This window comes from Neovison vison, chromosome 1 (assembly GCF_020171115.1).
Source record: "Neovison vison isolate M4711 chromosome 1, ASM_NN_V1, whole genome shotgun sequence".
NCBI classification, from domain to species: Eukaryota; Metazoa; Chordata; class Mammalia; order Carnivora; family Mustelidae; genus Neogale; species Neogale vison.
Genome location: NC_058091.1, coordinates 77,363,872 through 77,388,612, shown reverse-complemented (window position 1 = coordinate 77,388,612; position 24,741 = coordinate 77,363,872). Strand labels below are relative to the sequence as shown.

The following is a 24,741-nucleotide window of genomic DNA, read 5'->3' as shown; positions in this document are numbered from 1 at the left end:
AAAATGGAAGTTTAAACATTAAATATATTATAAAACTCTAAAAGAAATTGCTGTCTGACTTGTTTATGAATTTGACTAAACAATCTTCTTTTACCAGTGGACATGTTTACATATAGAGGTGATCTTTTTTTTTTTTTAAATCAAATATACTATTTAAGGTACTTGGCTAAAACAATACCTTATTGTCATTTATCTAATGTTTACAAATATATTTTTAGATATTTAATGTAAAATTATGTGAAGCTTAGCATCATTTATGTAGTACTATAAATCTGAAAAATAAATTACAAATAATGCTTTGAAAATTCACCTTCTAAAATTAACCTTCTAAAAGCCACTTGGTAAGCAAGGATGGCCTCTGACAATTAGAACTAAATTTCTGGAAGAAATTTTAGTTTATGTTAAAACTGATGGAAATGCAATCTGGTGGTAAGAAGTTAAAACATTGTTCATGGTGTCCTTTAATTTTAAAAGCAGCAATATTTGACAATATATTGAGGCAGAGCTTAGAAAGTTCTTTACGGTTTATCATATTAAGATCTGTGGTAATATGACCTCCTAGGTACATGAACCCAGTGACATTCATACACAGAAATGACTTTTCATTCTTTATTGGTTTTGCACCGGACTAAATTTTCTAGGTACCAATTATGTCAACTTTCTTGAGGCTGTATTAAATAACTTTCTATGAAAACTCTTTTGTTATTCAAGTAGCTACCCTTGAACAATCCATTCACAGTTCCTCTATTATCTTATATTTTGCCTCAAATAAATGGTGAGGGTACCTTGGGGGGGGGTCCCACTCCTTGATGTTCAAAGGGATTTAAAATGATGTTGATTTAACAGTTAGTAGCCAATGTTTTGTTTGCACCATGATTAGGTGTGAAAGATCAGAGGAAGTTACCAGTAGAAAGATAGAGAAAGATAATCAGAACCATTACTTTGAAGCCTTTTTAAATTTTTGGTAAGAAACTTAATATAACACTGACAACACATCATGATTATTCAATTATTCAATCAATTATTCAATCATTCACCTAGCATTTAGTGCAAGCTAAGCACTCCAGTCTCCAAAGAATATTTAGCCTATAAGGTTAACCTATTAACTGAGAAACTGAATTCTTACGAATGAATTGAATTCTGGTGACAGTCATTGTAATTAGATTTGGTTGAGATGCCATGCCAGGTACCTCTCTTTATGAGCATAGAAAGGATATCAATTCTGATATTATATATATATGTATATGTACATATATATATATTTCAAAAAGTTGGGAGAATACAGAAGATATAAGGATAAACGGGTTTACTCTACCACTGACTCTCATATCAAACTTCCAAAAGAAAAAACCTTTTCTCTTCCAAACACATTCCCCATATTGGTAAATGACACTACATTCCATCTACAATTCCAACCAGAAGGTTGGAAATCATCCAAAATTCTTCTCCGTGCTTTGTTATCCCTATTCAGCTCTTAACAGAGCCCTGTTGATTCCATTTTCTAAATGTATCTTGAGTGTACTTCCACTTGTTCATTTCCTTCTCAGTTCCTGCCTCTGTTAGAGACTCAAATATATCATTTTCATTCCTCATCATATCACCCTATGTTTTTGCCCTCTTCTTGCCACTTTTCACCATACCATGCTTATTTGTCAAGTCTCGGATCAGCTGTTGTCTCCCTCTGGAAGCCTTTCCTGATCTCTTTCCAGGAAGAGTTAGATGCTCTTAATCTGTACTCTCAGCTTTGTAATAAAACCATCATCTCTGTACATTGTAATTATTTGCAATACTTTGTAATTATTTACTCATTTGTCTTCCACAAATAAATTGTGAAATTCACTAGGCAGAGAGAGCAACACAACCATCATCTTTGTATTCTTAGCACTTGTGCATTGTTTCACAGTGTCAACAATAATTGTCTATAATGAACAAGTGACAACTCTATGTAAATGGAGGGTTACTCTATTGAGCAATGCATGCAACTAAACATACTCCCACTAATGACTCACTGAAGATGCTGCTAAAACATCTGAAAAGGGTTTGCAAGAAAGAGAGAGTTCTTTTAACTCTGTAGCCCTTCACTGAAACATACCGTCAACAGAAATCTTCCATTTTTTTCTCTACATAGGAGATTTTTCAAAATTATGTTGTAATCATCTTGCTTTGGGGTATGGGAAAATAAAATATGTCAGAGTTTATGTATGGAATTTTTCATTAATGTTAGTTATAGTTATTTCACCTATGAAAAGGAGAAAATTATACCATGTTTCGGTGTGACTATTGGGCAGTTCTATATATAATATGTATTCCTGATCATTTTCAATTGATTAGCACTATCTGGCTTAAGGATGTTTTAATTATTAAGATTTACTCAATCATATTACCCTAAACATCACTGCATCACATCCTGATACCTTAAATGGGTCCTAGGAAAGAAAGGAGACAATAAGAAATTAACTCCCACCATGCTGAATCCCACAAGTGAGATTCAGTTCTTATTTTAAAAGTCAAGGCATTGGTTAAAGTATGGGGTGGGGATGGAGCGTTAGTGAGAAGGAAAGCTCGGCAAAATGACTAAACTTTGCTGGTCTTGTCTAAAGTTGTCAGGCCTGGCCCCAAAGAAACCATTATATCTGCCATGTTTGTTATTGGTCACATCAATCTCAGTTTCTGAACTTGAGAATATTCTGTTCTGAAACCAGAAATGTGGGAATAAAAGAGACAGTAGTTAATATTATTTCTTTTCTCTTCTTCTACACTCAAATAAATAGTACTATGTTTCTTTCTCAACATGTTTTATGTTATCGAGAGCTAAATTTGAATAGCATATGAAAGAAAAGAAAAAACTCCTCATGTTTGTCCACAAGAGGCAACTGAAACATTCCTCTTGGAATATGATTCAATTATTAAATATCAACCCTCCTTCAAGCATCTCACAAGTGTGAACCAGTCATCATAGGCTTGAGAAATATTCCCATGTGTGAATGTTTTGTTGATTCACTAAACTGAAAAACCAAAAGAATATTTGATCTAAGAACATAGTTTTGAAAGCTGGATGATAAACTGTGTTACAAATAGTAAACAAGCATATCCAGTCATAGGAGAAAGAAAGAAAAAAAAAGATTGAGACTAGGTTTAAATAATTAATAAAACTAGCATATCTTACAATAGCAAAGAAGAGATAAACCAAACAAAACATTAACATGGGGGAACTGACTCTTGTAAATTTTGCAATATTTTGTCAAAGTAACTCACAAATTGGCCTGGAATCAGAGACCTTTCTAATAGAGTTGACTTCTTAACAGGCAAGTGTCTAAGAGGCTTCTGAGTTTTTCTTTTAATTTAGAAGAGCCAGACCATCATCTTCTTCTGTGGCAAGTTATAAAGAGTTCTGCAGTGTATTGCTTTTGCCTCCCTGAAACATCTCAATTCAAGTCTCATTACCACCTTCCTCATTACCACCTTATCTCCCTCAATTAGCTTTTAGATTTGGTTGCAACTGAGAAGGAGGATTTTCAGTGACAATTTTATAAAAAGGACTATAAAAAAGATCATTTTTTGATTCCCATAAACTACAGAAGGAAGGAAATCATTCTGGGCGAAGGCTGAAAACTAAAAATTGACTTCTGGGGAATTCTAAAACATATACTGTAACCTCTGAAGAAAATTACATATCTAAATAGTGGTTAATAACTCTTTGTTTATACTAATGCATAAGTACAGTTTAACAGTTTTAAAGGAAACCATCTCAGAGTCCACAGTCTCTCAAGGACTGAGGGTTTTGGAGGGGAGGGGGTTGGGAGGTTGGGCAAGCCTGGTGGTGACTATTATGGAGGGCACATATTGCATGGAGCACTGGGTGTGGTGCATAAACAATGAATTTTGGAACACTGAAAAAGACTTGAATAGAATAAAAAATAAATACATGAAACCATTTTCTTCTCTTAATAAAGACAACTTCCTTAGGAACCACACAGCATGAGTCAACTGAGAAAAACTCTACCTGTCATAGACTGATTCGGAAGCAACTAATGGGACTATATTTGATTGATTGAATTGACTAAGAAATATTACATCCCCAGTCTCCAGAAGATAGAGTTTGTGTAAACAATTTAAGACATAGTACTCAAGTCACCGTTAAAAATAGGAAAAAAGGAGAAGATTTTAGTACAGAAGTGGTTAATCAAAAGTTAAGCATGACAAAGGTTATATCTTTTTTTCCCACAAAACAAAACTTTCTTTCCTTTTGGTAAGCCATAGAGCCAATGATTCTGTCTCAAATTTTGAAAGACTGTACTAAATCTTCATTCTGGAAACTTGCCTTCTCCTGTACTTAGGAGTCTAATTTAAGATAACATGTTAAATATTTATTTTGTGCCCAGAACCATGCAAAACATTTTAAATGAAATACTTTAACGTTTATAATAAACCTCATAAGGTAAGTTTATCCATTTAGTAAATTAGGAAACAGGCTTCCAGATCCATTTGACTGTATAACTAAAATTCTTACTCATCTGTTCATTCAGAAACATTCACTGAGCTCTTATTATGTGCTAGGAACTGTTGGGAGGCAGAGGAAATACATGAAACAAACTAGCAATCAACCAGTCTTAAGGAACATATAGTACCCTGCCCTGCTTTATTATTAGTATCATCTAGAATTGTTGTCTAAGAATGATTTAAGGCTTATAATTCAAAATAGAAGGCTTATAATTCAAAACAACTTCAAATGTTGTATTTTAGGTTTTCTGTTGCTGTTCTCCACCCACCTCCCTCTCCTGCCTCCTCTATCATCTCCATTATTCTGAGAATAAAATGGTAATAGTATACTTGAGGTTCTACATTTGGCAGTAAACTGTATCAAGGACATGTTGGCAAGAGGAAGGTATACTACATTTTAGGTTACTTAGAAGTCAACGAGGACAATTTGTGACACTGGAAGTCTTTTGTTCAAGTGGAGTGTGTGAATGAGGTTATTGACATGTTGAAAGAAGTCAGGGTCTTCTATGAATTTTGTAACCTGGGGTAACATTTGATCCTTATATTAGCTTCTTTGCCTCTAACTTGGGCAAAATAATGGATCCTATGATAATAAGATTATCATGACATCAAATTACGTTTTATATATCTGAATAAGTCCTTCTGATTATTTAATCACTCCATCAATATTAGTTATTTTTTTCATTTTCCAAGATTTGAATTAGAAGGTATTTAATAAATGTCCTTGAACATAGTAAAAAAAATCATTACAGTTTTCTTGATTCATTGTTTCTTTTCAGTAATAAACCCTCCCAGCACATTATAATGACACATAATTGTTGACTATGCAGAAAACATTAGTTCTGATAGAAATGGTGGTGGACTGGCTGTCTTAAAGATTTACATGAGTCTGTAGGGATACTTATGAAGTATTTATCACCACTGTCACTTGCCAATAATTACTCAGTTTTCCATATTAGTATAATTTCAATACAATTTTTATCCTACAAGAGAATGAGGACCCCTGCTCCCCAAAATTACATTAGAATTTTCTGTCTTTTTATTTATGCAGGAAAAAAATGAAATTTTAAGATAGCAGTGTCTGGTTATAAATAAATTATACATGTTAGCATATCTTTACTGTTCTAATTGCAATACAACTGAACATTATCTCCAGTCTTTCTCATTTTGTTTCTCTTTTCTTTTTTTTAATTCATGTTGTCACTCATTTTTTAAAAATTCTATTATCTTTGCTCTACTGCTTCCCCAAATCTTTTAAGTAAATGTAAGACATAATTTCTCACAGTGCGTTTAGATGAACACCGCTATTATATTATAGAAAAGATATCATGGTTGAATAAATTTGAAAAGCATTGGGTAAAAAAAGGCTCATCTGGTTTCTTTTCTATCAGACTTCCTTAATGTGTTCATATATATGATAAACTCTAAGCATTTTTTCCAGACTTACTTAACCTCAAAATTCTTTCATGTACCAATAATTATAACTAATCTTCTATGCAAAACACTGCCAAACACAAGTGCAAGAAATAGCTTACTTAAACTGAAGGACATCCTCCCACACTTTATAGTTACAAAGAAAAACTTCACACCAATAATGTTATTGATGTATACCCTTAGCTGAACCGTATGAAATTACATGGTTTTTAAGGAAGAAGGACTTATTTCACGGTTTTAAAATTAAAAGTGGTACTACATGAACCCCTGTGGTAATATTAAACAAATAAACAAGTAACAGATGAGAAGATCTATATTGGAAAGGAAATGTTTTGATCTTTGTGGTAAGTATTTAAACAAAATGAAATACTTTTAGGTGTTATATACACAAATCCTTTCTCTCTCAGGTCTTCAAAAAGGAAGTGAGTGCATGCCTTAATTTTTAACAATTTTCCATGCATTATTGTGTTTTACTGACACTGTAAACCTGTAAAGTTATAAAGATGTTTGCTGCTGTATCTCTGATAGATTAGGAACCATTTAAAACAACAGTTTCTCTGATATCACATCTTACTCTCTTTTTACTTTGCCATGCTGTTTACTTAAGGAGTTCACACTTACTCCTTTTTCAGAGAAGTCTTTAAAGTAATAGTCTATAATTTCTACAAGGTATATAATGTATATTTTCTGGCCCCAATTCCTGGCTTCCGACTAAACACCTCAAACTATAGTAATCTGGTTTTCCTCTTATTTAGCTCCACTAAAACTGCTTGTAAGATCATCAGTGACTTAATGTCATACATTTCAATGAATATTTTTCAGTCTTTATCTTACCGCAAATTTCTGTTACATTTGACACTTTGACTCCTCCTTAAAATTCTTTCCCCTCTCAGTTTCTGAAACAATATCTCAAGCTTCTAAGAGAATTCCTTCCCTCTTTTCTTAAAAAAATAAATAATTAACTCCTTCAAGCTTTTCTTCTCAATAGACTCCCAACACATCAGTGTTCTTGGTTTGTTTCCTTGGTCCTTGGTCTTGCTCCCTCAATTCCCTTGGTGGATGTCAGTAATTCTCATTGTTTAAGCCAGCACAACTTTTCCAGGAATTTCCACATCCACTACCATATTTTCTCCCCAGATGCCTGATAATCATACCTAAATGCCTATCCCACAGGTACCTCTAATTCAATATTTCTTTTCCCCATAGATTATAAACTCTAGGAGGACAGGAACTTGACTATATTCACCTGCATAGCACAAAACAACTTGATTGTGTTTATAATTGTGCTTTACAATATTGCCTAGCCCATTGTAACTGCTCAGCAAAAATATTGTATAATATATATGTCAAAAATGTACATAATATATAGAGCTTCCTTTTTTTCCCTTAAATCTGCCACTTCTTTTGGAAATTCCAAATACAGTAAATGACATTACTTTTCACATACTATTCCAAGATAGAAACCTGGGGGTTATCCTGAATTTTTCTCATCCCCAACCCTAAATTATGGCCATTTTACTTCCTAAATACTTGTATAATAGCTCTCCTCTTTTCCTTTGTACTAATGTTCTATCAAGATCTTTTTACTAACTCTAGAGGTGTCAGTGCAAGATCTCATCACCCAGAAAATGGATTTCCTGAAACTATTGGCATCCTTTTATCTTCAGTTTCTGTGGTTATTCAGCATCAACTTTTTGAAATTCTACTTTAAGCTATACCTCATTTTGCTTAAAGACTTTTAATTGTTCCCAATGTCCTTTAGCAAAAAGGACACAGCTCTAACTAGGGAAGCACAGTTTTTCTGTTGCTGTTCTCGTAAGCCTTGACTTGCCTGTTCTCGACTCACACTTCGTTCTGAAGTGAGAGTGAAATCCTTGTCCTACGCGGTGCTCCTGACTGTGTTCCATCTAGTCGAGGCTTCCATGAATCTGCCTGTCAGGGATGCCCTGCCCAGGCTTTCTTCACTCGGCTTATCTTTACCCACTTTCTGAGACTATTCATATGTCCTTTCCTTTGGGAAAATTCCCCTGAACCAATAGGCTGGAGAAATAGAACTGTCCACTGTATTGAGAAAGCACACTCTGCACAACTTTTCCTGCTTATTTGTTTGATTATATCTATTTATTTTTGTTACTGTTAGCTCTTTATTTAAGGATCACTGCCTTGATATGAAATATTTCTAGAGAATTTATGTTTTTCATCTTTATATCTTCAACACCTAGCACACTTTTAAATATATGGTAGAAATTCAGTAAGTATTTATTGAACTGAACAGCCTCTGATCCTACCATAACTTAGTTTCATTAATTAAATTGATATTTGCTTATTTCTGCAATTTATAGGAGCCCTGCCTATGCTTTCTGGTTAACTTAAAGAGGTATATACTATTTAAGTTGTGTGTGAGGTGGAGGGAGAAGAAAGAGACGGAGAAAGAAGAGAGGGAGGATACATTTTCTCTTGTCAAAAGATCCAGTTAATAAAGTATATACACACATATATATATATTTTTGTAGGACCACTGTAGTAATTTTTAGATAGTTATTGCTTGCATTTAGTTTACATGAGGACAGACATAAATTGAATAAACAATAAGAAGCAAGTTCTTTGAGCGACGTGAGCCACAGATACTTTGATGACTGATAAGTCTGAGCACATACAGCTTTTCTCTGGCTAAATCACCTGTTGTGATTCACCAATTGTGTCAGTCTTAGCCAGCTGGTAAAATATACAGACAACTTACTCTTTGCATACACATTTTGCTAGCAAATACAGGTTTATTTATTCCTTTTAAGCTCAAACGAATATGCAAATATGTCCAGCACTTGTTTGCTTGTGCTGTGTCATAAGAAATAATGTTTCCTCAATCATTTCTCAGATGACCAAAGTCCAGAAATCATCCATCAAGTGAAACAGCAGATGGACAATGTCAACTACAGCTCAGTACTTGTGAGGTCTTCACTGCTGGTGAGGAAACAACCATCCAAAGATAACTCCACTCCAAATTAGCCAAGTTTTTTTTTTTTTTTTTTTAAAGATTTTATTTATTTATTTGTCATAGAGAGAGAAGCGAGAGCAAGCACAGGCAGACAGAGTGGCAGGCAGAGGCAGAGGGAGAAGCAGGCTCCCTGCCAAGCAAGAAGCCCGATGTGGGACTCGATCCCAGGACACTGGGATCATGACCTGAGCCGAAGGCAGCCGCTTAACCAATTGAGCCTCACAGGCGTCCTGCAAATTAGCCAAGTTTTTAGTAGAGAGAAACTTCATGTTTTTCTTCCTGAGACAAGGGCAGCAATAGATTATCTATTGTGGAGGCCGAGAAAATTAAGGCCATCCCACCTCAAGTTTAGCTGATGTGGGAGACAGAGGGAGAAGAAAATCATTAAAATTCCTCACCTATTGACAAGCCCAAGATAGAGTGGCTCTCCCCTGGGGATTTAACTGCCCTCACCCTGAGATTTTGCTAAGGACAATCCTAGCCTGACCGACCCCCTACCCTGACAGGTCTGACCAGAATCCTGTAAGTTTACTTTAACAATTCCTTTAGGAAAATTTTATCTCTAAACCTCCAAGATAGTGTTGAGGAAAATTCCCAAGTATATGACCCACTGATATACATCTAAAGGGTCTCACAAGAAGATTTTTATTATATTATTATATATATTATATTATTATACCTTTCCTCAGACAACAGCTAGCCCCTCGAGGTCCTGGAGACCTCGCTAACAAAATTCCTTAGAGACTTACATCATCTGTAACCCCCTTTGTCCCCATCCACTGGCGAGTCCACCCCTACTCTGCCTTTAAAAACTCTGACTGTAATCTGGCTTGGGGTCCAAGTCCCTATGGGTATACTTGGGCCCAAGCTTAAGCTTGTCAAATAAACCCTCGTGTGATTACATCAGTGCTTGGCTCCTTGGTGGTCTCTCGGACGTGAAAACTCGGGCATAACATCTCTCATATCTCAAATTTTAATGAACATACTAGTGACTTGGGGATCTTGTTAAATTCTTATTCAGCAGTTATTGGTAAGACTCAAGACTCTATATTTCTAACAGGCAGCCAGGTGATGTTGCTGTAGTTTTGAGGACTACACTTGAAATAGCAAGGGTATAGATGACGAACTTTTATATTTTTCTGTTATTCATGGATTTGAAAGTACCTTCACATATATTATATCACATGAGCCTCACAATAAGTCCGTTAGATTGGCATGAGATCTGTTGTTGGTGGTTAAGAAAAAGAGATTCAGCACTTAAGAGATTTGTTGTAAGTCTCATCACATCTACTGTCTCAGAACTCCTTTTTCTAGCTCATCTTTCCTTTGTTAGTCTCTCACATTAAAAAAAAAAAAACAGTCTCTACATGTCTTATACCACAAAACCAAGACAGATGTCAAAATATATATTTTAAAAAATATTAACCAATTCCTTTCTTCCCATAAGAATGATTTTGTCGACATGTTGTGGCTATGGTGGCTTCAGAATGACTTCCTGTCTCAGAAATTAGAGAAGACTACACAGCTCACAGCAGAGATAACATAGGAGCTTAGATACACAGTTAGAAGAAACCTTTTCAATAATTATGGATACCAGATTGTATGGTAGAGGAAAATGTATGTAACCAGACCAAGGCTGGAGAACTCATGGTGTATGTTTATAAGCAGAGAACAGTGGCGGGTGGGAAAGTGGGCCACCAAGACTGAAGGCAAGGTTTGTGGGTAAGATGCTTTTAATATGGACCCAAAGTGAAGGAAAAATATTCAAAGACAGTTTTGAGTAAACAAAATTCCGCAGATCTGGTCGTCTTTTTTAAATGTCTGTGTGAGTGCATGGGGAGCCGTGGTAGTGGTGGATTACAGGAAAGGAGAGCACAGGAGGAAATATGGTGGGGATTAGTTTGATGTAGTAGCAATGGATCTGACTCTGTTCCCTGCAGATACTCATTTAGGAAAAACAACTTGCGTAGGTGTGTGTTGGATCTGTCTATGAAGAGGAGATGGAAACAAGAGGATTAAGTCACAGATTTATCTATTCAGGTAAGAGATGATGAAAGCTAAAACTATGCTTTTACCAGGAAAGGAAAAGAAAGAGGGGAGCACAAATTTGGGAGATACATAGCTTGATACCTAATTGGACACTGGGTTCTGAAAGAGAAGGAGAAGCTGCAAATGACTCCAAAGTTTAAGTCAATGCAACTGAATGGTGACTCATGAGTTTCATTTCTTGAGATAAGGAGCAACCATAGTAACAACAAAGACAATGGAAGTGCTTTGAGTTCAATCTTAAACAAAGTGAGGTGTAGGCAGAATAACCAAGTGGAAATGTTTGACAGAAATAACAGCTGTAAAACTCTGAAGAGTTTGTTTATGAATATTAATATTCTTGATAGTTAAGAAAAATAATTTATTACATTACTTATGCAAGCTTTTTTGTGTTTTTAATTATATTATGACTTATAATTAATATCCATTGCTTCCCGAAAAGAACACTTAGCTATTCTCCAATTACCTAATGAAATGCACATCCTATTTGCCATCATTTTCATTGGAGGGTAAAAAAAAACAAAGGAATTTGGTGGCTAATAATATCCCATGTCAAAAAATAAATCATTATAAATGTTGCTCCAGTATTTAAAAATGTAGTCATTTTTTGTTGTTTTATATTTTAACAGCATCGGTTAAATGGTTTAGTTTTAGCCGACGAAAGTTTTTTGTTTAGGTTTTTTTTTTTGGATACAAGAGACAGTAAACATGGTTAAATATTGTGCAGGAGCCAGTATGTTATGAAACAAGAAAACCATCCCCTGGTTTTGGCAACAAACATGTTAGTGGTTACCTTCACACGGAGATTTTAGGAGAAAAGATCATTCTGCAGGAGTGGCTTCCTTCATGGATGCTTAATTTTAATTTAATCTACCCTTTCATTATTCCCTCAAAGCCCAGGTGTCTCTTGTTCTTCCTCATAATTAAGCAAATTCCTTCCACTTATAGTATCCTAACTTCTCTCAACTGCGGACAGTTCTCTCCCAATCAGTATCTCCCTCTGGATTTCTTGTTCCTTCCCTCCCTGGAATATTCCACCGGACTATCACCAACATGAGAACAACAAATATGTTTCCTTGATCCTACCTGCTAAAATAAAATGTTTTGCTTCTCTTTAACCAAAAACTCCTGGAAAAAGCGGTTCACTCTCTGTCTCCACTTACTGATAAGTCCCTTTGTTAACTCTTTCTACTTCTACCAGTCTACTGAAAATGCTCTCCTAAAGGTCACAAGATGACAGGTTTTTGTCAAATATAATGACTTTTTCTCAGTCATCATGTCTCATGATCTTTCTGAGACATTTGTACTGCTGACTTCTCCACGTGTTCTTGTGTAAGGACCTATTTAGCCAGAGGCTTCCAACCAGGTTGAACAATAACCTTGTTGCTTAACCCTTAAACTGTCCCTGCTTCCCTTCCCCCAGGGGACTTACTTAAAAACAAGTCCTGGAAACCAGCCCCAGGTAACAAAGCCCAGATACAAGAATGGGTCAGGCCAGGTGGAGACATCTGATCAGTGGGGGGTTGCATACTATCTCCCTAGCTACTAAGGAGTATGGGCCCCACCCTTTGGGAGCCTTTTGGGCACCAATTCTAACCAAGGTGATAGGCTAGGTCAAATGTCTACTAAAGGGTAAATCGTAATTCAATTGGTCACTTAGCATCACTGTGCAGCTTTCTCTGTGTGTTACAATTTCAGTGGCTACTTGTGCGTGGCCAGACCCAAGCGCATGGCCTTTGCCCTTAAAAACTAGTCTGTGAAACAGAGAAAGGTCACCCTCTCTTGTAAGAGGTGTGGCCCCAAACATTCAGTCTGATTCTTGATGCTTGGCATGGAATAAAGCTTTGCTTGACCTTTGCTTTATATCAGTCTCACTCCTTTAATCACGGACTCATTATAGGGGGACATATCACTTGAAAGGGTCCCTGCTTGGGACGCTGAAGCACTGTATTTCCTGGTCTTCCAGGGAACCCACTTTAACTTTTCCAAGAAGCTGTCCTTCCTTCTCTTCATTCTCCACTCCATGTTACTTTTTCTCAAACAGCTCCTTTTCTTTTTTGCCTCTGAACTCTAAACTTCTAAATTCACACATACCAAACCTCCTCGGAGGGTTCCAAGTGAATGCTCCCAGTGTCCTAGGGTCTCTAGGATATCTCTGTGTGGATGTCCCACCAGCATCTGCCCACCTGCACTGCCTTTGCAACCTCTACGTTTGATCACCTTCTCATCCTTCCATGCTTGAGACCTTGGAGTTCGGTATAACTAATGTCATCAACACCTAGTCTTTTCCTATGAAACAGCTTGACAGTTCTAAACGCAATGATAGTGAAGTACAGAGAATATGACTGTGTTTTCAAAGAGTATGATTTCATGTAACTGAAAGAATCTATAACAAGATGCTATTAGTATTTTCAGGGGGTTGCTAGGTTCCTGCCTTTTAAAAACTTAATTCCTAATAATTCCACAGTGTAGTCATAGCTATAAATAATCTTAAAAATAAAAAATTCACTTCCTCATTGATTCTTCTCTCTACCAATTTCTCTCATCTTTACTTATGATTTACTTTTTATTTATTTTTACTTTTACTTGCTTTCTCCCATCTTTAATATTTAGATTACTGCAAAATCTCGAGTCAAATCTCTGATTGAAAATTCTTTCTGTAGGAGTTCACCCCACACACCATTATATGCCTCATGATATTACTCCCTTCTTCCACGTCATATTCTAAGAATCCAAACTTTTCACTTTGGCCTCCAAATCCCCCTTTCCTGGATTTCCAGAAGCCCCCTTGGGCTACATACCAGCGCTGCTGTCTTGCCATCTTCTGTTCCTCATTTGGTGCCTACCATCTGCTTTGGTCCTTGGTCCTCGCCTCACAGCCTCCTGCTGATAGCAGGCCCGTCCTTCCCCTGAGCTAACTCCTCGATAGACTGAACACATACCAAAGCTAAACCAAAAGGCAAGCATCAAATTGATTTTTTTTAACAACCCTGCTGGCTTGTTATGATGATATTCATTTGATAGATAAAGAAATTGAAGCTCAGAAATCTTAAGTAATTTGAGTAAAGCCATGCCCTTAGCAAATGACAAAAGAGTCAAATTCACGTCTTTCCAGTCTAAAGCCAGTGCCGCTTCCACTGTCTCAGCTGCTCTTGAATTTTCCTAAAATCCTAGCATAAATCCATCATCTCCCTGAGGTTTTCCTTGATAGATAAGACCATGGGGGGGGACTCCTCCCTTGAGTCCTCTAGAACACTCATCTATAATATGATTGTCTTGTAGCCATCATTTGCTAGTTCATGTTTAGTTTCTTGATTCTACTTTCTTGTGACGGAAGTAGTATCTTATCACTTGTTTATAAGTTTTGCCTCACCAAGAACAATCCAGAATATATGGCAGTGAGGCAGTGATATTAAGCATAATATATGTTTTCAATAAATTGTTGATTGATTATATAACATATGCCATTAATGCTAATTTCTCTTTCCTTTCAGGAAGTTAAAAATAAATATAACATAAGATAGACATAAATATTTAATGCAAACTAATAATAGGAAATTTATAGTGCATATTAGTTTTCCCATTACATACTAACAGTAAAATAAGGCATCAAATACAGCATTATGCTTACAGGAAGGAGTAATGTCATGTAATTTTTATTTGGTTGGCAATCTTACACTGACACCAGGAAGAGTGCTAACAACAATAGGGCAATTTTTATGTGTAGTTTCCCATTTTCTGTCAATATATCTAAAGCTCAGTTATAAGTTTTGATGTTAACACTCAATATATCATATCTTTATTATGCACTTTTCTCACTGTGTAAAATCGGTCACTTTTTTCCATTTATCTTTCAGAGACTGCAGGCTTTCAGATTTTATAAAAGTACTCAAAATGGCTATGTTTTTTCACTAAAAAAACAAGGAATTCCTTTTGCTATGTTAATAGTACTTTCAAAAGGAGTGACAATCATTCAAGTTAATATTTAATATGTACATAGAAGGGTAAAATGAGTATTATATATAAGTTAAACTTTGTAGAAATGAGTATATACAAATACTTTAAGACAATGATATGTTTGTCTGTGTGTACATAAAACTTTCACTGTATGGGAAGATAGAGATGTAAACTTTTATGCATATGTAAATATAGACATATAAATATCTTCATATAGATATAAAATATTTGGAATAAGGTTAGTTAGCCCTAGGAATATTGTCATTACTAATTGGAATTTTTAGTTTTATTTTTCTGCATTGCATTCTATGATGTTTCTTCTAACTGTTAACATCTGTCTTAAGGCTACCCTGCTAATCTCTTGTCCTCCCCACTCACAGAACCTGTTTTCAGAAATTCTATTTTGCCTTCTTGGTCATTGATTTGAAAATTGGTGACCAAGAAAGCAAAGGATTACCATTCCAAAGAATATTTTCATATTTAATTAGTGGGAAAGGAAGTGGTTGAATCTATTAGGTTGACCCATACAAAACCACTGTTTTTCCGGTAAAATTTAAAAAATGGTTGAATATAGGTGATTTCATAAGGTTCAATGAACATAAGAATAAGTTTTTAGGCATTTGTCATGATCTGGCTGAAGGTAGATCTGCAATTCAAATTGTCCCCTTAGCACTTTGTAAACAATGCTCTGTTGCCCATTAGATGAATAAGGACCAGCAATATGCTAATAGTTCCAGCGCTTTGATGACATTATCCAGAAAACAAAGAATCTATTTTAACTTTAACATACCTTCAAGTTTATTGCTTATTACATTTAAAATAAATGGGATGTGGTCCATCAGTATTTTTGCAATGTTTTGAGCATCTCAAGGCCCTACCCATCTCATTATAAAACTAGCTGTGTTCATAACAAACAGAACATCTAGTTATGTGTAATCTTATCAAGTATCCTTACCTGCTTTGAGCATCTTTTCATCTTTTTTAATTTCAGATTCTGGGGTAAAACATACACATACACGAATACAAAGACACAGGGAGAAAAATCAGCATTTGAAAAAACCATACAAATGAGTTTTAATCGATTTTTCTCATCTGTTCTCAATTTCAATTATAGTTACATACTTTTATCAATATGCAATGAAACATTTGTTCTTAGTAAATTATAAAGTAACAAGCAAAAGGACTTGGATTTTAAAATCCACTTTGCTAAAAAAGTTTCATACTAAACATACTAAGTAATTTGGCATCTTGTCTTTAATAAGAGCTCACTTCTTATGATTCAGAAGTTCTCTAAGTAATACTAATAAAAAATTAATAAAAACCGGGGGGGGGAAAAGTGTGGTAATTTTTCCTAATTTAACCAATTCAAGCAATTTATTATTTTTGACTACATACGATCAATTCATGGAGCGCCACCTGGTGGTTAATTTAATAATTTCAAATTGGTATAATTCTTGTTTTTATTAGTATTTGTTACTAATTTTACAAAATAAATTAAATTGACTTAAGTTTAGTATAATAACATAAAACCTTATCAGAATGAAGTATTTTGATTTCTTAGGAAATGACTTTTGTCTAAAAACTGCATTCCAACTTAATATCTGTATGGGATAAAGATACAGTTTGTTTGTTTGTTTAAGATTTTATTTATTTGACAGAGAAAGATCACAAGTAAGCAGAGAGGCAGGCAGAAAGAGAGAGAGAGAGGGAAGCAAGCCCCCTGCTGAGCAGAGAGCCTGATGGGGAACTCGATCCCAGGACCCTGAGATCATGACCAAAGGCAGAGGCGTAACCCACTGAGCCACCCAGGCACCCAAAGATATAGTTTTATAAACTTCATGATACCATCCCAACCAAGGTAATCGTTGACTATATTTTCACATTTCCAGGTTTTTCCTGTTGTTTAAACAATGGTTCCCAGGCCTTATAGTTCTCCTTTTTTGGCATAAAGTCTTGTTTTTATTAATGGAATGGCTCCAGTGTGTTACAATTTTTCCTTCCAACAGCAGAAAAGCAGATCTAATAGTTGTGATACTTTTTAAATACAGTCTGTGTTATCAGAGATAAACTACCTGGATTTGTTTGAATTCTCATTTTCTGGAGTTACAAAAAAAATAAAAATAAAAAAAATAAAACCACCCACCAATCCTCATTTGTTTAACACCAGAATTTCAATAGTAGAGAATTACATGGCCATTCACACCGTACTTCCTATAATACTTGAATGCATATCCTGTAAAAAGTGGTATCACTGCTACTGTTGCCCTTCAACACGTCCTAGCACACATTCCTCTCTTTCTAGTTAACACATTTGCTGAACTGGGTAGGGCAAACACTATCTTATTACTTTCCATGTGCCTTAATGTTATATAAAATTTTGTTATGTAAGTTTTTACTTAAGTTTTATTTATTGTCTGTGTCCCCTTTTTAGATTTTAATTTCCACAAGAACAACAACTGTGTCTTGTTCACTACTGAAATAACAGCATTTGTTCGAATATTTGACACGTGGTATATGGTCAAAATTTTATGGGATGAATGAGTAAGTGAACAAAATGGTTAATGCAGAAAGACCAAATGGCTTCCCCTGGTGCATCTGTAGTCCTGGAAGAAATTGATTCATCTCATGCTTCCAGAGCTAGAAACAAAATTTCAGTGTCCTAGGATGGGGATCACAAACATGTTGGTCATCAAGTAGAGCTGTCTATTTGAAAGCGTTGCTTCCCACTCTACACATGGCTCTCTCCCCCTCAGTCACATTGTCGTTGTTGTCTTGAAATGGAATTATCTTAGTCTTTTTTTTTTTTTTTAAAGATTTTATTTATTTATTTGACAGAGAGAGATCACAAGCAGGCAGAGAGGCAGGCAGAGAGAGAGAAGGAAGCAGGCTCCCTGCTGAGCAGAGAGCCCGATGCGGGATTCGATCCCAGGACTCTGAGATCATGACCTGAGCCGAAGGCAGCAGCTTAACCCACTGAGCCACCAAGGAATTATCTTAGTCTTAATGTTTGTTGAGAGATCTCAAAAACATAAAAGTTGTTGAGAATATTTTTATGAATACAATATGAGAGCCAACTTTTATCTTTTACATGGAATTTTACACACACTCTTACGCAACACCCATTGTCCAATATGCATATGCCCCTTAAACCCTCGTACTATGATGGAACGGCTGACTTTTGGTCTTGCACAAATAGCACTTACAGTGTGACCTCACATGTTATGAGTTCATGGGTAGTGTAAAAAGAAGATTTGGGGGGCATCTGGATGGCTCAGTCGGTTAAGCGTCTGTCTTCCTTCAGGTCATGATCCTGGAGTGGGATCAAATCCCACGTCAGGCTCCCTGCTCAGAGGGGAGTCTGCTTCTCCCACTGACCCTCCCCCGTCTTGTGCTCTCTCTCATTCTTTCTCAAATAAATAAATAAAATCTTTAAAAAAAAAAAAAAGAATCTTTGGGTAATATAATCTAGCTTTAAGAGCAAGCTCACTTACTAAGTTTTGTGACCTTGGGTATTACTTAAAACCCTAAATCTCAATTTTCCTACAATGGAGAAAATAATGTTGTAAAAATCAATGAGAATTATAAGTGATGTATAGAAAGAGCTTAATTATTTTAAAATTATGCTCATAAACTTAAATTGCATGATAATTTTTTTTTTCTTAAAGAATTGGGTCTTTTTCCTTGAAGATTCAAGGGAGGAATTGCTGTGTGAGATTATTGTCAAAAGATTTTTCTAAGGTGAGTACCGCTTTTATTATTGTTTATTTTATTATTTTATTAGGATATATTTTATTATTATTGCTATTATCACTATTATTATTATTGCTCATTTAGAGCTCAGTGCCTTCATTTTGTAGATGGTTTTGCTAGTGAAGGTTAGGACTTTAATTTTTTGATTTACATATGGATGCCTGTTCCTAGTCATATAAATATAATATATACATTTCTATTTAACTTTAGTCAAAAGGCTTCATTGAGTTATATATAGATGCCTGTTCCTAGTCATATAAAATGGCAACTATATATATTATAAATAAAGTACACATATTATAAATTTTTAAAAATGTATATTTAAGTTTAGTCAAAGTCTTTTTTAAGAAGTTTCAGGAAACCAAATTCAATGGTGAGTGCTGCAGATTGGGACCTGGAGGCTAGAAAGAGGTAATGGGAATTTGTATGTACACTCAAAGTCTACTGTTTGGAATTTTTTTTGAAATCATTGATTATTATTGTATAATAATAAAATATCTGATTTTCATAAACATTTGTCAGTTGAGCCCTTCATTTTGGGCTCCACATGCAAGCATTGCAGAGACATGGAATGAAGAAATCGTCACACTGAGTTGATGCAGACAGCCTGTCATTTCATATGCAGCACTGACTTTTCCAGGCTGTTGATTTCATTTATGAAATGTAAATTGCTGATGGGCCTGGGGAGGGGAGCTTCATTAATGATTTTTCAATGTCATCAGCACTATGCTCTCAAGGAAAGCAGGCCAACCAAAACTTAAGCGTGTATGTGATTGAGTGAGAGAGGGGCTACCGTGGAGATCAACTCCATATAGGAGCCTCTGTTTTGACATCATGAAATTAAAAGAAAGAAATCTACACAATCTATAAGTCCCCAGAATCAATGTTCTTTTAAGAATGTCTCCATTTTAAGGGTCCCTGGGTGGCTCAGTCAAGCATTCAACTCTTGGATCCAACTCTGTTTTGGTCATGGTCTCGGGGTTGTGGGATCCAGACCCCTCCACTCCCACCCCTGTCCGACGCAAGCCCCTTACCCCCATCCCAGTAGGACTCCACACCCTGAGCAGAGTCTCCTTGGGACTCTCTCTCCCTTTCTCTCTGCTCTTTCCTCTGCTCTCTCTCTCTCTCAAATAAGTAAATCAAAAGAGAGAGAGAGAGAGAGAGAATGTCTCTATTTTAAATATTTTGTAAGGAGAAGCTGAATATCACTGATTTTTCTTTTTCCACTTTATTTTGTTACCATTTTCACATTTGCTTTTCAATACATAGAGGCCTTATATAAGAAATAAATAATAATAATAATAAGCGTTTGCAGCCAATGATACTTTCCTCATGGCACTCACTAAATAAGTGTACTATATACACTATTTATATTTTATTTATGTAATAATAAGAATTTGTGAAGTTATTTGCTTTCTAACCCCAGAATACAAACATCGTGAGTCCTGAGATGAAATTTTATTTTCTCTGCCGAATCATCATGCCTAGATCAATGTTTTTTGCAGAATAAGTTTCAGTAAATATTTGTTGCACAAATGAAGAAATTATCTTATATAATCCTCACTCACCTCTCCTATGAGGTAAATACCACTATTACACCCACTTTAGAGATAACAATATTGAAGCTTCATAATTTGTCTAAGTACATTTCCCTATTAAGGGGCAAAGCTTGTCTTTGAATACAGATTTTTTCCTGACTCAAGAGCCTTAAGCACTCATAAGCAAGTAGCTATAACTGCTGTTATGACAGATAGAATGAAAAGCTTTCAAACATTTCATACATAAAAACTATGCAGTAAACCACCTTCTACATCTTATAGATTGGTTATATTTACCTAGGTTATATTATGTAGACAAATTACTAACATAGTTATTAGTATTCTAGTTGGCATAAACCTCATAGCCACTGGAGTTTCTGTTTTCTTCAGTCATTAAATTATGTTGTATAAATGAGTTTCCTAAATCCAGCTGGTTGAACGAAATAAATAGACTGAGCATTGATAGAAAATTGATTGCTGTCTCATATACTCCTGGAGTAGTATTCCATATTTAATGGCATGGGAAGCTTTTACATTTAAAAGCAAGTCACAAATCTATTTTTGTAAAATATACAAAGGAATTTCAGCAGTCAATTGTTTGTGGGTTTTGGTCTGAAGGAGTCTGGAAAGCATTGGTGGCTAAGGACAAAGGCATACTGCCAGGCATGCATCCCAAATCCACCTCCGGTGCCTGTGGGACCTGGGCAAGTCGCTTTCAGTGCTTTAATGTTTACATTGATTCAAAAAAAAAAAAAAGATGTTGTAAAAATAAAATTGAACAGTACATGTGAAGTATTTGGAACAGCATCAGATAAAATGCAAATAGTGCACGTTAGTCTCATTATTCATATTTTATATGATGTTTCTTATATTTTTCTACTATACTGTTAAATAAAATATATTTTAAATAAAAAATATTTTTAAATAGAGCAATTAAGGTTTATTAAATATTTAATTAAAAAGTAGTATTCATAAATTTATTCCGAACCCATGATTTTCATATCATTTGAGTAATCATTTGCATTTTTTGATGAAAATCTGCTACTAGTGCACACATATATATATTTAGACAATTTCACTGTGGTTCTCATTATATCACTTAAAAACAATTTATATGCAAAACACACCCATACACACACCCACACACTTCCCATTTTGTTTTTTATATGAGGCTTTATGGGATGAGATGGAGAACTACTATTATTCCAAGTAGTTTGGCTTCAAAATTTGGGAATACGGAAAATTCTCACTGAATTCATGTTTTTTCATGTCTTGAGAGGAATTGTTTTGCCCACACTCAATCTGTTTTGATAGGTAGGATTTGATTTCATCTGCTGTGGACACATTACTTTGTGGTCCAGGTAATGTCATTATGAGAAAGAAGAAATCTGACTACCTTGAGGTTTGACCTGGAACTTCTAAATTTAGTTCATAGACCTCCAAAAGAAAATACTGTTTCAAGTTTGGGTGACGTCACATGGAGAACCAACCCCTTGGCATCATCTTCTCCATGACTTTTTATCTTATCTGTGCCTGCATTTCTTTACTTCAATATCCCATGTGTTTAATGTTTTCCTTCCACTTTTTTAACCATGTCCATATGGTTTTGAAACATTCTGTATTCTCTATGCTTCCATTTTCCCTGCCTGAATTTCTAAATCAGTATCATCTCTGTTTATAAATTGAGGAATCCTCCATGCACCCTCAAGGGACAAAGTGATGATGTTCTCAAGGAATTATGCAATCTCAACCAAATTGAGGCCTTGACGTGATCATTTTGTACTGCAGTTGGACAAAAGCAGACAGACATAAACTGACTGGACAAAAAAAAAAATCTCTTGGTTTGAAATTTATTTCTTTCATTTGTTAACCAAATGATTTAATGTAAGGTATTTAAAACTCTAAATTATAGTTTTCTCACCTTACAAAATGGAAAATGATAATTAGCTGATGTGTTTGTGGCTAAGACTAGATCAAATAGTTTCATAATATTTGCTGAGCACTCATGTACTGATATCTAAATAGCAGGTGACCACAGTTTGATTGGATTAAAAATCTGGGATGTCTGGTCCCAGGCACCATTGGAAACCACTTCACTCTTCTCTTTTCCAGCCCTCTTTTTCAAGTATTGTGATATTTTCTTGGATAGGGATTTTATCTTGTTCATCTTTGGAAACATAGTACCTAAAGTATCCCCAGACTATAATAGTCAAAAATTGTTATTGATACAAATACAAAGCAACGTAAAATGTGGTTTCAAGATGCCAGGAAAACCTAATTTACAGGCTTCACTTTTAGGTGGTTTACACTAAAATATGAGATGGAATCCCTGTCCCATTAGCTAATGCCTTACCCAGGTGGAAAAGCCTATTCAAACAGACTCACCACATTCAACACTGCTGCACATTATCTTTAGATTTTTATATTTAATTTGCCCTGGTCAGATATAATTACCTAGAGTAAGTGAATTAACTAGTTTATAGCTGGTTATTTTTTTTTTTCCCCAAAGATTTGTTTACTTATTTGAGAGAGCTAGAGAGAGAGGGAGGAAGAGAGGGAGAAGCAGACTCCCTGCTCAGGAGAGAGTCTGACAGGGGACTTGATCCCAGGACCCTGAGATCATGACCCCAGTCAAAAGGCAGACACTTAACAGACTTTGCCGCTCAGGCATCCTAATAGCTGGTTATTTTAAAGCTAAGCTGGAGTCTCCAGCTACTGAGCAGGGCTTTTTCCGTAACACACATACATACACACAAACCTCATGCCCGCACACATATGTTCTGTGTCTATGTCTGTCTCTCTCATCTCTCTTTCCCATTAGGTCAACAAGAAAAAACAAGTATGCTTTATAAGCTTCTGTAGGCATAGTTCTCAAATGGCTCCAGTTCATAATGTCAGCACTTAATGCCTGACTCAATGCTTTAGGTCTTAAGTCCTGATTCTGCAATCCTTCCTTGGCAAGATTCCCAAGGAGTTTGTTGCTCACAAAGAAAGTTTGCTGAGTGGACACTAAAGATGCAAAATAAGCCAAAGGGCATTCTCCCGTCACAGCACAGAGTCAACACATACATTTTTCCTGCCTCATTCTGTCATTATTTCATTTTCATGACCCTTTGTTTTTCCTATATGCTAAACACGATGTACTACATTTCTGATAGTGTCTCTCTGCCTTTATCTTCTCGCTCTTCAATACCTCCCTATGTGTGCCTCATTATTCTTTCCTTCCTGGAGTTTCCCATTGTGCAAAGTACACAGTGAAATAAGTGAGGAATAATTAGAAGAGGCTGCACGTACTGGTTGCCCAAATAATAGTCAGTTAGAACAACGTCCCATGATGTTATTTGAAGATGGCAGGATGGCTGGTTGAATATATTTTAGGTCATGAGCAAGTTGACTTTGAACCATTCAATGGTTCGGAAAGTTGTGCAATAACCAATTGCCAAGGCAAGTAGACATTCTTTGGTTTCTCCTTATCAAAGGGAGAGTCTGTCTCTAACTAGGCTCCTCCTTGTTTCTCTGGGTACCAACATTCATTTTCTTTAACTTGAAGTGAGAATAATCTATGAAGTTAATAAAAGGTCATAAGTTTAAATATGGGTCATCCTAAATCTCACTCCAATATGTAAAAATAGTGCATGACCATATATGAAAAAAGAATTAATTTAGAATCTTTAAAATGAACAGGAAAAATGAAAAAAACTTACTGTGACATTTTTAAAAATTTCCCCTCAAGGAGAGAAGCATATTAGAACATTTGCATAAGGCAGCTTGGAGGGACAACAAAAGTAGGTATGCAAAAGGACAGTGATTCATTTTTCCATGCTACTTTGCCCCCTTTAATGAGAGCTTAAATGGACAGAATACCAAGGAAGGAATGGGGGCTTTACTTTTGTTCTGTTTATATATTTCCTATACATATAGTTGTATTTATATTATCCTTGTGCATTAATATTTTGGAGGGAGAAAATGAAAATTCAAAGTGCTTGGATACATTAATCTGTAAAGACAATGATTACGATAAAGAAAATTCTGGCAACCTCAAGTGCTTTTCTTACCAACATATAATCCCTTCGCATTCTATCAACTTGGCATTTTGGGCCAATGGGCACAACAGGGAAAGTGTTAGTCTGTAAGATGCTGCTTAAGAGTGACAGAGCTACCATCACTGGTTCAATTTTCACTTTAAGAATTCTTTGGGGAGGGGCGCCTGGGTGGCTCAGTGAGTTAAGCCTCTGCCTACGGCTCAGGTCATGATCCCAGGGGCCTGGGATCAAGTCCCGCATCGGGCTCTCTGTTCAGCAGGGAGCCTGCTTCTCCTCATCTCTCTCTGTCTGTCTCTCTGCCCACTTGTGATCTCTCTCTCTGTCAAATAAATAAATAAAATCTTTAAAAAAAAAAAAAAAAGAATTCTTCGGGAAGAAAGTAATCATGAATTTGTAAAGGCACTTGGGGACTTTTTTTTTTTTCATCTTATTTTATTTCTTTTCCAAAATTCATTGTTTATGCACCACACTCAGTGCT

The 24,741-nt window shown here is 35.6% G+C and overlaps 1 protein-coding gene across 1 annotated transcript in view; it reads right to left on the bottom strand.

The window, feature by feature from the left end:
• The window catches only part of TRDN (triadin), a 297,181-nt gene that overhangs the window by 19,752 nt on the left and 252,688 nt on the right, over nucleotides 1-24,741 (bottom strand). The window contains 1 exon segment of the mRNA XM_044238841.1: nucleotides 15,888-15,928. Within this exon segment, the coding sequence (XP_044094776.1) occupies nucleotides 15,888-15,928 (41 nt within the window).